The sequence below is a fragment of the Nycticebus coucang genome, chromosome 14, assembly GCF_027406575.1.
Source record: "Nycticebus coucang isolate mNycCou1 chromosome 14, mNycCou1.pri, whole genome shotgun sequence".
NCBI classification, from domain to species: Eukaryota; Metazoa; Chordata; class Mammalia; order Primates; family Lorisidae; genus Nycticebus; species Nycticebus coucang.
The window spans coordinates 45172463-45187376 of NC_069793.1; the positions used below are offsets into that span (position 1 = coordinate 45172463).

Genomic DNA, 14914 nt, shown 5'->3' on the forward strand with positions numbered 1-14914 from the left:
TATCAATTTAAGTCTTACCAGTTCTTAAGGCCCAAGTCAATGTCCGCATTCCCACTGGAGCCTCCCTGATTACAACTGTCTTCAGTATCATACTTTTCTCCATTAAATTCCTGAAGTATTGCTATCTATTCCTCTTAGGGGATACTAATTTTTTTATACACACTCCCTGTCTTTTAAGTGTCTAGCCCAATCCTTCACATACATCAAAACACAAATGTGCACGGGGATGATAGTGCTGCTATTTGGATGACTATGTTATGCATGGGGGATAATGATGGTGGTGTCAGTAAAAGACCAATGCTACTCAGAAGCAGCTTTCTCAGGAGAGTGCTGACTATATGGAATTGATGGGGTGGCAGTCATAGACACTCTAGGAATATATAGGGTCTGGCTCAAAAGCTATAGTGGTCACCCATTATCCAAGGTTTCAGTTTCAATTACCTGTGGCCAACTGTGGTCTGAAAATATTAAATGAAAAATTCCAGAAATAAATAAATTCATAAACTTTAAAACTGCATGCCATTCTGAGTGGCATGATGAAATCTCAAGCCATCCAGCTCTATGTGCCCAAGACATGAATTATCCCTTTGTCCAGTATAGCCACACGGTCTCTGCTACCTACCTGGTAACGATTTTAGTTATGAGACTGAAAAACACAGCATACACATGTGTATAGGGTTTAGTACTATCTATGGTTTCATCTGCTAGGGGACATGATATACATCTCCTGTGGATAAGGGGAGACCACTATAGTGAATGAAAGTAACTTAAGGGGGACAAACAATCTTTAGTTTGGGCAGGATTTTGGAAATTAGATTCTAAGCAGCTCTAGGGTTTTACCTTCAGTTCTTCTAGTTTATGCTCCCATTACTGAACAAATACGCGCTCCAACTCTCTCACCTGTCCCTCTATCAGACTCTTCTCCAGGGCTTTGAATGCCCTTTCTCCCTTCTCCATCATGTCCTGCCCAACATCTCTCAATGCTCAGCCTCAAATTCCACCTCCACCACAATGCTTCTATACATTGTAGGGTAAATATTTATTCCTCTTGTTGAGCAGCCAAGAAAGGGATTTTATTATCACTGCCAGTGTGAAACAATTATCACAGGCTTTACGCTGCTCACCACTCCCATTGCTTTAGATATCTCTTCCTAAGTAAATAAATTTCTTTCCTCCAAATACACATTGTAATCATAGTCCAGTCTCTAACTCCCTTGTCTAACAGCCTAACACTTTCATCTTGTACCATGAGTATGCTTTAAAATAGACTGCTTGTGAGATATGCAGTGAGCATTCAAATCCCTACAGGGCTCTGGGTCACCTCTGCAGCACTCCCAGCCTCCAAGACCTTGATATAGGTGGTAGGGAGATAAGCTTCAAAGACTGATCTTTCAAATCATAGATGATGACCTTCTTACAAATACTCTCATTTTCAAAAGAACATGTTTTTTACAACTAATGTTCCAGGGGGAACATATCTCAAACCCGAAAACTTGGCTTCTCACTAACACAGGTGGCACAATAAACACAGAGCTAAAAGAATTACTGGCAAAAGAAGGCCAGGGGTGAAAACCCTGGCAAAGCACATAATCCAACACTTTCTTCAGAGAGCCCTGTGGCTGACTTTCTCAGCCACATGCTTAATTATCTCACAGTGACTCCATGCCAGCAACACGAAACCTTGTGACCATGGGGCTTGAGTGGAGAGATTCCCATCTTGGCAAAACTTCAAAGTCACTTATTACTCATGCTGAGTCCAGTCAACTAAATCTCAAATTCTTATCACCTTGGGGCTCAAGACCGTCCTGCTCATGCCATCAGCAAGGCTTCCAAGAAAGAGGGGTTCAACTCCACCAGATATCAAGTTAGAGAACAGCAGCATGGCCACAGCAGTGGCACAAGGTTGGGAACTAGTGTGTCTAAGATTCTTCCACAGGACTTGGGGCCAGAATAGATCTTGCTTACTTGTATGGTGTCTTTCTGAGGGACAGTGTCTGTTTCATGTGCCTGCTCTGTTTCAGCAAGCTGATTCTCTCATGGGAGGTCAGGCCCAGAAAAGCAATCTGAAAAAGAAGGTTGGAAGATATGTGAAAAATACCACATAGTGACTCCATCACAGGACACAGGCAGACATTAGTACTCCCCCAAGGACAACACCCTCTAGCCTTCTAACCAAGGAGCATGACCATGGTGAGGGCAGAGACTCAGCAGCCTTAAACTATACTCTCCCATGTAAATCTAATAGCTGGGCATTTTGTTGTTGTCTCTAATTTACTTCAAAAAAAGCAATGTGCACTGACTTAGAGTTATGAAATAATTGTTTCATTAATTAAAGTCATGGCTTACGGTCACATTTATATCCTCAACATATTCAGTGTGGAATTTTTAGATGAATAAAACAATCTAAGTATCAGTGCAATTAATTCACCCTGTATCTTGTTAGTATCTCTTTGAAAGGGGCCAAAGAAAAAGTTAATAACCAGAAGTGAAAAACATTTAAATCCATAAATTTGGAGAAGAGTATGAATTAAGGTGATTTAAAACTTCCTGAATCATCGAAGTACTATTCACAGTTATCTCATTTAATCCTTAAAACAACTGAAATAACAAGTCCCTTATCTGTAATGGAGCTTACTACACTATCCTCGTCCTATTGTTTGAAGGACTTTAGAAAATATATTTAAAATACCTAATGCAGAGGCTTAGAGGAGAAGTAACCGGTTCAAGGCCACACAGCAGACCTGGGACTGATGACACCTTAGTCAGTGTGAGAAGCAACCTGCGCTACTGACTTCTTGATGTCTAACCCATGACTAACCAGAGGACTCAGGAAATGCAGGTTTTCAAGGAACTGGACTATTTTGTTCATTAAGAAAGAATTTTATTCTAAATTCTTGTGTTTGAATATTATTTGAAACTTTGAGTCCTCTTCTTCTTTTTATACTTAGAAAGTACAGAAAAATATATCAACAAAAATCAAGGATATTGTCCTAAGAGTCCAGAAAAAAGAGAATTAAGATTGATGTCTCAAATCTTCATGTGTAATTTTTACTCCATCTCTTATTAGGCCTACGGTTATAAGCAAGGCACTCAACATCTCTTAGGTTTAGTTTTCTCTTCTATAAAACAGGAATACTACTTTAGCACAGTCTATACCTCAAATGCTTGTGAGTAAATATAAGGAGAAGTGCTTTGAACAATAAATAAAACACAAATAGTAAGCATTATAAATGATAACATTAATTATCACTGATGATAACCATTTTTTTGCTGCCCAAGTCTATTGATATCAGGGAGATAGGAGATTAAGATGAATGTTCAGAAATCTCAGTTTAGTTACTATTATTGACTCAATTCATTTCCTTAACATTTTTTTTCTTTTTCCTCGTCTCTTTCTCTTTTGGCTACTTCCCCATAAAAGTAGAATACATTTTGCTTTGATTGAATAATGCTCTAATTATCTGAGGTCCTGTAGTAATTGACTCAGACAGATGATCACCACCTGCTGTCCATTCCTTGTGAGCAGGGGATGGTGACTATGAAAATCAGGTTAGGCTCATAAGGGAAGGAAGGTAGCAGGGAAGGGACAGAAGCTTTGGAGAAAGCTGAAGGTGACTATTGCCCTGGAGCTTGAACTTTCTAATAGCCATTGTCTTCTCTGAAAATGTAATTACCACGTCCATTGGGTAATGCTTTACCTTTCATTTCTTCCCACTCCCATCCACTAAGCACTGCATAGTAACAAGTGTAACAAACAGGGATGGAAAAACCTGGGGAAAAATATCATCTCACATTTGCACATACTTTATAGTTATACCATGCTTGTACACACCATATAATTTATTTGCATGATGGAAAAAAACCTTAAATGGAACTGTCAGAGGAGCTAAGTTTCCAGTTCTGATTCTGACGCGTACTAGGTGACCTTGAACAATTCAATTTACCTTTCTGCATTTTTATTTGCAAAATAAAGGGGTCAGATGAGATAACTCCTAGGTCTGGCTCTAATGATTTATATTATTCTAACTTTTAAACCATTTTGTGAAAGTCCACAGCATTACTATCTTCATTTTATACGCAAGGAAACTGAAATACAAGAGTGTTAAAATGACATGTCTGGATCGACAAACATGAAAGTGAGAGATATGAAACTACAATCTACATCTTCTGATTTTTAATTAAATCTTTCTGCCGCACTATAGTTACTCAAAGGCATTATAAGAGAAATAAAATACCTGAAAGAGTTGATTTAATAATAAAAATGTTGACCAGGAGAAATGGAAAACTGCTAGCATGAAGATATATAAAACCCAAGGGGAACAGGCCACAATCTGAGTGAGATACGTCCATAGTCCATCTTTTTTGAATGTTGTGGTGCAATGATTTGACCAATCTGTGAATAAAAAAAGGGAGCTCATTAAAAAAGGCAACAAATTAGTGATCATTCTCCAAGAAGATAAAATGACTGTACTTCTATTTAGGGAGAAGAGAAAGTAGGACATGAAAGCATAGATCAGAATGCAACTTTAATATCTTAACTTCCTAATGCCAACTCAACTACCAAAGGTGAAAAAATGATGCCTCCAGGTTAATTAAGGCTGTAATAATACTACATTAGTATTTGACAAAATAAAAGTGAAAAAAGTCCATAAAACCTTTAGTAACATCAGCATATGCAGCATAAAATGCACCAGCTAGAAGTTAATTTTTCAAGGACTTGACAGTTGAGATCTAATAAATCAAATATTTGTATAGAAAATTCTCTGTCTTATCCACGTTATAGTAAGTTATCGGTATGTTACAGGACTGAATATAAATTCTTATTAAGGGTTCAGATGAACAGGCCATTGCTGTGAATACAAGATACTCTATAAACACCTAGATACTATGAGACATAACCTAATAGCATGCAGGGAGCTGGGCATGAGTGTAGTTCTGCATTGGCACAACAACTAATCCTGCGGAGCAAGAAAGTCCAGGTAAAGAACTTCATGAGACCGATAATTCCAGAGAAAGAATACAGAGCAAGATTCGAAGATGGTCACAGCTCAGTTTCTCCCTCAGGAACATTTATGCCAATTAAAAGAGAGGACTTCGACATAGCCTTCATGATATCACCCTCTAACACATGCAGCTAAGAGCAGCAGTAAAAGGAAACACGGGCAGGCAGCAGCAGAAACAAGGGAAGAGATTTTCCAGGTTACCTAATTAAATGTCTTTTACAGGCACCATGACTGTGCATAAAGAGGGAATTATTTTTGAAATGTGAATGCTGTAGATTTGCACCTTGAGATTTCATAAATGCCTCTGACAATTTAATAAGTTGTTTTAGACATTCTCTCAAAGTAGCTCTGAAGAGCTCCTGGGACAGTAAGAAAATGAGTCTATGACTTTACTGTCAATTGTCTGTCCATTTAAGCCCTAAAATTCTATTTTTTTTTCCTCTTTGAGTCTTATTTGATTCCTAACTGTTTTTCATGAATATATGCCAGAAGCATGCTAAGAGCAATCATCTTAAAGTAACTATCAAGGTAACAAGTTAAGGCAAATTACTCTCTCTATAGAGTTTCTCATTAGGACAGCTAAGAAAGACACATCCCATGCACTTGATACACTATCACAAAACATAATATTAATTTCCAACAGCTGGTGGTGAAAACAGCTTTTGAGAGAAAAAATAACAACAACAACCCTACTTTCTTTCAGCTTATGGATTTATACTGCTTCTTTCTGGGAATTCTTATGATCACACAGTAAGACCTCATACTCGAGTTTTCATAGTGCTAACTTCAGATTTAACATCAGAGATACGACTGCAAATTGTCATGCACATTATTTTATGCATAACACTTTAATTTATGCTAATAATACATTCTTATTAGGTGGCCAATGGCTAATGACAGGGAACTCATGTGGTCGCCAGTCAATTGTTTTCGTCTTTGGAAAGCTCTGACAAAGTTCTTCCTGATATCGATCTAAAATCTTTCTTCCTGTAACCTGTAAGATGTTGATAGTTTTTGAGTCACTTACTGTCCACCTTGAAAACAGACCTCACAAAAGATGAAATGGATAGAGGCTATACAGAAGTAGGAGCTAACTGATCAAGGAGAAGGAGGGTATACAGCAGGGCTCTAGCAACAGAAGTGTTAATGATAAACGAAGGAGGTGGGATGAGAGTGACATCTCATTAGAGACAGGGAGGACAAGTTCATCTTTCCTATCTGTGAAGTAATGATAAATGACACAATGCCTTCACTCAATATAAAGAAATATTGCTAGGGGCAGTGCCCATAGCTCAGTGAGTAGGATGCCCGCCATGTACACTGAGGATGGTGGGTTTAAACCCGGCCCGGGCCAGCTAAAACAACAAAGACAACTATAACAAAAATAAAATAGCCAGGCTTTGTGGTGGGTGCCTGTAGTCCTAGCTACTTGGGAGGCTGAGGCAAGAGAATCACTTAAGCCCAAGTGTTTAGGTTGCTGTGAGCTGTGATGCCACGGCACTCTACCCAGGATGATAGCTTGAGACTGTCTTCAAAAAAAAAAAAAAAGAAAAATATTGCTAGAATATAAGTAGAATAAAAGTAACAAAATATACTCAGCTAGTTTACACAGTTGTAAATGAATATAAGGTGGGGCTGTTCCAAAGAAACAAAATATAATTAAAACTGGTTCGCAATCAGAGAAAAAAGACAACAAAAAGGGAAGAATCAATCTGTGTGATAAAAAACTAACTTAGAAATACTGTGATGGAAAATTGTTTCTGTCCTTATCAACATGGTCTCATGCTGGACACAGATACCAAACAAAGGTGACTATTTTTAGTGAGGAGAGAGAAGAGAAACAAGAATGGTATAAAGTCTGGCTCCTCTCCCTGAGGATCTAGTCCAAGAGACAAGTTGGTCCATGGGCTAACCTAGAAAGGTTTTACAGGAATATGCTTCACTGTCAGGCCTTAAAAAGGCAACTTTCTCAACACAAAAGAGCACTATCCACAAAAAAAAAAAAAATCTTCGATTCCTTACACCACAAGGCATAATCTAAGAGCTGCTTTACAAGTCTAATGCTCAAGGTTACTGGTAGCCTTTGATAAGAACTGAACTTAGGGATCACAACCTTTTCACTATTAGACCTATTCAAGTTGGTGAAGGTAAATACATTTAAAAAGCAATCCGTAGTGAGCAGAGACACCCAAAGTTTCAGGTGGGAAAGGCTCTGATAAGATAACTGATATCCTCACCATGCCTACAGCAAGGCAAAAAATAACCTATTACACATAAATATTAATAATCTCTAGAAATGAAATATCAAACAAAAAATTCATAGTACTAGATGTTTCTAGGTAGGGTAACTGGGAGGCTGGGAGATAAGTGTAGAAAAATTATCTTTCAAAAACAAAACAAAATTTAAAATAAAGAAAGCAAGAAAGAGCGGGAGGGAGGGAGAGAGAGAATGAATGTGTGTATGGTGGGGATTAGAATGCTAAAGGAATAATCTTTCTTAAAGTCTTTCTGAATTACTACAGATTTTAGCTCAAACAACAAATTGGAGCTCTACTGGTAAAGCCTAAGACTTGAATGTGAATAAAACAGGAAGATGGATGGAAACACATTAAAAGTGAAGCCTCTGCATTCACAGCCAAATTCTCTCAAAACCTTCAAGATAAGTAATAAACATTAAACAAAGTCCAAATAAATAATAAACTACAAGCAATATAGGTTTTTCCAGTTAGGTAACCTCTTCCAAGGTCTGAAAAGCAATCATGTAATTTTTAAGAGTTAACCAAAATCTTTTCTTATTTTAATTTAAACCCTGCCCTTCTTAGTAAATCACGTTGGAGCAACTGGCTGTCATTACCTACAAGAGACTCCCAGACACTCTTTTAAACCGCTACTGACAGTTAAACTGCTATCCTTTTTCAGGACTGCAGAATAAGTGATCTAATGTTCTCTTTCGAGCTATTATTTCCAACCTTTCAATTGTCAGTTTTTAATCAGTTCTTAGTTTTAACTTGATACTTATCAATGGCATGTGCTTTCTGAGCTTTTTTGCTAAGCTTTTGTGACCATCGCTGCCCAAGCTCTCTGCCAATGTCCATGTCCCTGTTTTGTTTACCTAATACCTCCTACTTTAAACTTGAGTAGCTGACTTTTCCTCTTCACTGGGGTACAAATCTGCACTTGCCTTAAATGAATTTCTATTTTTTGACCACTTCTCAAATTTATCAAGGTTCCCTCACAAAGTACTGAGAAATAACCTCATCTAGCATGGCTTACAGCTTTCCATTGCTGAGAGAGACAGTCAAAGAGGAAACCACTTTATTTTTATTAGGGGTATGGTTTATTCTCACCTGGCCTGAATGTGATACACAAGGGTTTACAAGGCAAGAGTAAAGTGGGTGTGTTATAAGAAAAAATTATACTTACAGATGAAAGATCCATATATAATCCAGTCACATACCATAGAGAGGAAGAACAAAAAGAATATGTAATAGCGATGGTTTCCAAAACCTAAATCAAAAAGAAAAAAAAAATCATACTTAATATTTTCTTTTATTATGATTTTTTCAGATAAGACCTCCTGACTGTTAAAAGCCTTTAGTAAAACAGAAATAAGGCTCTTGCTTTACTTTAAATACCATTAAACCAAACCAAACAGTTCTGATATGTAATAGTCAGTTGTCCATGTTAACTGAATATTTATTCATTACTTACTTATTTTTTTTTTTAACGGTTTTATATTGCGTTTATTCAGTGTCTGCCACTGATGGCAGCATGGCTTATTCTTTTCAGACTCTTAGCCCCTAGAACCTACAGTTTGCCTGTTATTCACTATGGGTGGCGTGTGCTGGTACTGTGATTAGATTGTCACTCCTGCCATCAGGAGACCTGCTGTCGTTAGAACTGCAAAATGTTCCTGACTACTTCAACATAGTGGCTGTCCGGGGGCGGCTTCCTTTGACTCCCAGGCTGCAGGAACTTCTTAATTGTAGGGATGTTGCTGATACGTGTTTTAAATGCCGTTAGCAAAGGGAAGTCAGAAAGAGCAGAAGCATCCAGTTCTTCCACCATCAAAATAGCTTCCAGCAATTGCACATCTGCCCAACTGAATTTGTTGCCAACGAGAAAATCTTCTCCTTGGTCTTTCAAAATCTTTTCAAAGACGGGCAAGTAGCGGGTTTTAGCTTTCTTCACCACTAAAGCCAAGGCCTCCTCTTTTTCTTTAGGGGGTTTGAAGGGAGCCACTGCTATCATCATCATCAGATCCAGGGTGCCATCTGTGTACATGTCGATCCTGACTCTCTCCTTCAGGTCCTTCCCGTAGAGGTCATACTTAGCAGCGAGGTAGCTGAGGATGGCTCTAGTCTGCGTCAGCAGCATTCCATCAATTTCAACCAAAGGCACTTGGCCGAAAAGCAGGCGTCCATCTTTCTGCAACTTTTCATATTGTTCTCTTGTTTCAAAAAATTCTTCTTCAAACTCCACTCCAGCTGCAGCCAGCAGCCAGCGGATAGACTCCATCCTGCCCCTGCCATGGAAGTAATAGAGCTTGGGTTTGGCTGACATGACTCCTGCCTTGGGGTTTTCTTATCTCTTCTAGGCTGTGTCTCACGAATGTCTACTTACTTATTTTTTAAGATACTTTTTTTTTTGAAAGGAAGAAAGATAATTAAGCAAGCATAGCTCGAGGCTGGCCTATCCTGTGATGGAGGGAGGGGAGCAGGCAGGACTTTGGACAAATCCTACCCTATCTCTTTCTTTCCTCCACAAATTGTGTTTATAGAAGTTCAACCTCTGAACACCAAGGATGGATGAATCTGAGGAGTAGCAATATATATTGCAGAACACTGGACACAGCAAAGAACAACCTGCAGCTGTGAAAGGTATACAGAGGGGAAGAAAGGGAAACAGGGCCAGGCAGCCAAGTCCTTCTCTTACACATGCTTCTTTCTTGATAGTGAAGATGGGAGAGTTTCAAAGCAAATGCTCATGGTCTCATCTTCTCTTGAAGCAGCAAAGCCCAACAGAATGAGAAATACCCATTGGAATCAGGAGACTTTTGTTTACAGATTACTAATTGTGTCTTGTAATCTGGAGATAATACCTTTCCTGTCTACATCACAGACCTGTGGCACCCAAAGAGGATAATGCATGTGAAAACACTATGTTAAATGCAGTGTGATAAAGATGTATGGGTTCATTGTTATTGGAATACTGAAAATGGAACCCTTGGATGCCCTTCTACTTTTTCTAGGAGTCACACATAAAATTAAACATATGCTTAGCTTCATAGTGGTAACTGAAAAACTAAACCTCTCACCTATGCACCGTCCAGTCCACAGGCAGTGTTGATCATACCGAGCCACACAGGCATTGCACACATGGCAGTGGAGTGACCGTAATGGCTTCCTTATCTAAGTGGACAATTAAAAAAGGCCTAAGCAAAAACCAGTGTCTCAAAGTTGTAACAAATCACAAGCAAAATTTTAATCTGAGATTATAATGACATCAGCACAAATCCTCCTCAATAGACAATCAATGCACACAAAGGCTCTGGAGTGCCTTATTCATATTTACTTCTGAATGTCTACCTTGATGAGGCCATCACTAAGGGTGATCTGAATTCTAGAGGCTATTTATAGTGGCTAAGGGGAAATGAGGTCACACCACAGAACAAAATAATAAGAAAAAGGTAACCCAAGCTCCATTTCTAGCTCCACGATAACCTTGGATGGATTTACTTCCTCCCTTAATTCCTCAGTTGAGAATGAGAGGTTTTATAAGAGGTTTCTAGGGTCATTATGGGCCTCTAACTTGAAGAGAGTTCTAATATGTGCTTCATGACAGGGAAAAGCAAGCAAAACACACGAAGGATAATTCACAGAGAGATGTAACCACAGGCAAATCAAAGAAATTATAAACATCATTTCTCCATATGTTTAAAACAAAAAACCTATTCTAACAGTAACACAAAATAAGAATTGGTTAAAAACAAAGAAGTATAAATATACTATGAAGATTTGACAAGTACTGACATGAGCAGTATTACAAGAATTTGTTTTTACTATGGACAAAAAAATTATATACAGAAAAGACTCACAAGACATGATGTACAAAATGTTCTGAAGTCCAGACAGCCAGTCTCTGCAAGGGTGATAATATTCTGAAAGACATGAAATTTGACCTTACAATTGCCATTTTATTGGGCAATGTATTATGCATGGTTATGAACCATTCTCACAGTTCTTGCTCCAAACTGAAGAAGCTAGAAAAACAATTTGGAATACTTGCCACCAATCATTCTGTACATGAAATAATGTGACTCTTCAAGCCTGTATTTTCAACCAATAACCAATAAATTAAAATGCATAAAAATTACACTGTCCCACCAATCCTGCCTACCACTTCCTCTCCATAATGGCAATCATCTCCTAGTTATCATCTGCTAGAGAGAAATACATACGCATATATATATATACACACCCCTTAAAAAAGAAACAAAATTCACTAGTACACATCAAAATTGAAGGTTACAAGCACCGGGGGCTGAAATTGCTAGGTCTTTCAGGAACACTGGCTTTAGGTAACAAAGACAATACTCTGTCTAACTTCTAAACATTCAAAAGCAAAGGAAGACCATGCTCTGTCATCTGACAACTTCATGTTTGAGGAAGAGAAGGGGCATCTCCTCCTTCTCCTGGTTAATCAGGAGAAGAAACCACACTCCCCGCCAAGTCCCTGCTTAGTTACCCTCCATGTGTAGTATTAAATGAGGAAATTTAAGCTAAATGAACCGTTATCTAAATGTTGTTAAAAGGAAGCAGAAGATCATCTCCCTATCAGAATCACATCTGAGAAAATCTTGACGGGTTTATAACTTTAATAGAAAATAAAAATATTTTTTAAAATTGTCATATACATAAATGAAAAATTATAACAGTGGGGAAATCTCAATTTTTCTCATTTAATTATCCTACATGTCATGCAGCTATGACAAAAAAACACATTCCTGTGACTTTCTGAAGTTTATATGACCGTCTATGAAAAATATCAGTAACAAAAGAAGCTCACCACTTTCTTTTCTTCTTCAGAAGCCTTTGTGAAGCCTGGATCAGTTGCCCAAGTCTTGTAGAAAAAATAGAGAAAGGCTATAATGCTGAAAATGAAAGAAAAATAGAAAAAGCTTCCTGCTAAATGTTAAAGCCAAGTTAAGGAATATATCAAACTTCCATTTTTTTATTTCATTTCATTTTATTTTTTTAGAGACAGAGTCTCACTTTGTCGCCCTTGGTAGAGTACTGTTACATCACAGCTCACAGCAACCTACAGCTCTTGGGCATAGGCGTAGGTGATTCTCTTGTCTCAGCCTCCCCAGTAACTGGGATTACAGGTACCCACCCCTTCAGAGTGAATGAAGTGGCCATAAAATAGACTCTAAACCCTTGCTATTCAAAGTCTGGTCCACACACCTGCAGCAAAAGTTTCACCTGCAAGCTTGTTAGGAAAGAACAACTTCAGGCTCCACCCTAAGATCTACAGACCCAGACTCTGAATTTTAACAAGATCTCCACAGGCTTCACATGCATATTAAAATCTGAGAAGCACCATTCTACCCCATGAAGACCAGCACAACCACATCTGGTTTAGGCAGGTAGGAACACATCATGTTGGCTTAATTGGTCACCGTTTATCTAAAGGTGGGCTGAGCTTTAAGAAAGAGATGGGGCCAAGGGAAATTTTATTTTATATTTTATTTTATTATTTATTTTTATCTTTATTTTTTAGAGACAGAGTCTCACTTTGTCACCCTGGGATTGAGTGCTGTAGCATCATAATTCACAGCAACCTCAAACTCTCAGGCTCGAGTGATCCTCTTGCCTCAGCCTCCTAAGTAGCTAGGACTACAAGGCACCCATTACAAGGCCTAGTACTTTTTCTTTCTTTTTTTTTTTTTTAAAGACATGGGATCTCTCTCTAGCTCAGGCTGGTCTCAAACTCTTGAGCTCAGGCAATCCACCTGCCTGGGTCTCCCAGAGTGCTAGGATTATGGGCGTGAGCCACCCACGCCCTGCCTGAAATTCAATTTTAATGAAGTTTACCTAAGAATGAATTAAGAACACTATTAAACTATACATAAGGCAAGACCTTTTGTTAAAGAAACACATGCTATTTTTTCCATAAAATCCTGGTCAAATTGTATGACATGTTCTTTAAAACATTCACTTGAATCATACAATGGTCCTGCATATTGAGCTAACTGAATTTTGGGCTGCTGTTCTGAATAGTTTACAAAACAAATCCCAGGAGAATCATTGGATTTTTCCCTACTCTCCAAGTGAATTGCACTCTATTCCCTCATAGAAAAGCCAAACATATTCCTTGCCTGTGAGCCCTTGCCTGTGTGGTTCACTGACTTCAAATGTTTCCATGTCCTCTCATTTACTTTTAAAATCATACTTTCTGGATGTCCATGTCCTAAATGCCTTCAAGGACTAACTTTCATTCTCCTCCCCTTTGAAGTCTTTTCCGATTCCCTAGAGAGAAGGATTCCCTTCCCCACTCCTGCCTCCTTTCCTGAACTGAAGAATGCTTTTTCTATAGTCCTTAGACTACAGTTATGTATGGACACATCAGCCTCCCCAGTAAACCATGACCCTTCTTTGCATAAATTTGACCAAAACATTTTTCATTTTTTATATCCTTTAGATCTACTCTACATAGCTTATTCCCTCATTTGTTCAATATCTTTTCACTGAGCACCTATTCTAGACAGCGCATTGGATTCCCAATGACAGACTTCCAAACATTGAAGTTGGAAGGCCTCATACCTCAAAGATAATACTCAAAGATAAATAGCAACACTGTCCCTTATACAACAGTATCCTAGTTGTTTCTCTCTTGGTGCTCCCATTTGTCATTATCTCTTTTAAAAGAACAGAATTCAAAACAGAGCAAACACCAGTACAGGGGGCAAGGAGACTGATGTTGTCCTTTGCTTGTACACTCAAATCCTTGTAATACCATTTCAGAATATACTAGTTTCCTTGCACCTGAATCACCACCCCAACTGGGCATTCAGTCACAGCTCCTGTTTTCTTTTCACTTGACCAGAGCTATGTCATATGTCAACCATAACATGCACTTGTACAGCTGATTCTCTGAAAATAAGTACAGGATTTTACATGTATTTATCCCTCTTAAACTTAACTCAGTTAGTTACAGCCAGCATCACAAATGTAATATTCAGCAGTTCACCACTTCTTTCCTGTGTCTTAATTTTAGCTTCAAACTCATCAGTAAGGTCCTATTCTCTCATTCAACCCCTCTCACGAAAGCCAAATACATTGCTTGCCGAAGATATAAAAGGTACCAAAAGAAATTGATTGTCTAAGGCAGTGGTTCTCAACTTGTGGGTTGCAACCCCTTTCAAGTGTATTAAAGGTTTGCGGCATTAGGAAGGTTGAGAACCACTGGTCTAAGGAGTCAAGCTAGAATTGCCCTTAAAATTAGTTTCAACATGCAGCCTACCACACAGACTTTATTCATAAGAGTAACTAATAATAAAATAGTAGGTACTGTCATAGAATGCCAATTTTGCAATGGGAACTATGGCCAGCACTTTGTAATTGTTCTTGGAGCCACATCCTGGGCTTGGTACCATTACCCCCAATTTACAGAAAACTAAGGTTAGGGAAATTAAGTGTCTTGCCCAATGGTACATAATTAGAAAGAGAAAGGTTAAACCTCAAAATCATTTTGTCTGATACCAAAAACCATACTCTTTCCACAGGGCCCAGGAATGTCTTCCCATAATAGACCATTATCTTTGGGAGCAGAAGCCCTTATTCAACCCAGACTTGTAACCCGAGACAAGACTAGCCTAAGTACTTAGGATTGGTCTTTATAGGGCAGCG

At 38.4% G+C, this 14914-nt stretch overlaps 2 protein-coding genes across 3 annotated transcripts in view; both read right to left on the minus strand.

The window, feature by feature from the left end:
• Window positions 1–14914, minus strand: part of ZDHHC13 (zinc finger DHHC-type palmitoyltransferase 13) — a 65857-nt gene that overhangs the window by 1381 nt on the left and 49562 nt on the right. For both annotated transcript variants that reach the window (XM_053561882.1, XM_053561883.1), the window contains exons 11-16: window positions 12072–12194; window positions 11101–11163; window positions 10321–10414; window positions 8427–8510; window positions 4236–4393; window positions 1966–2063 (exon numbers count right to left, since the gene is read on the minus strand). In XM_053561882.1, the coding sequence (XP_053417857.1) occupies window positions 1966–2063; window positions 4236–4393; window positions 8427–8510; window positions 10321–10414; window positions 11101–11163; window positions 12072–12194 (620 nt within the window). The remainder of the gene's footprint in view (window positions 1–1965; window positions 2064–4235; window positions 4394–8426; window positions 8511–10320; window positions 10415–11100; window positions 11164–12071; window positions 12195–14914) is intronic.
• On the minus strand, window positions 8883–9597 carry LOC128565439 (glutathione S-transferase A4). The gene has a single exon (XM_053561884.1). The coding sequence runs from the start codon at window positions 9564–9566 to the stop codon at window positions 8898–8900; it is 669 nt and encodes a 222-aa protein (XP_053417859.1). The 5' UTR covers window positions 9567–9597; the 3' UTR covers window positions 8883–8897.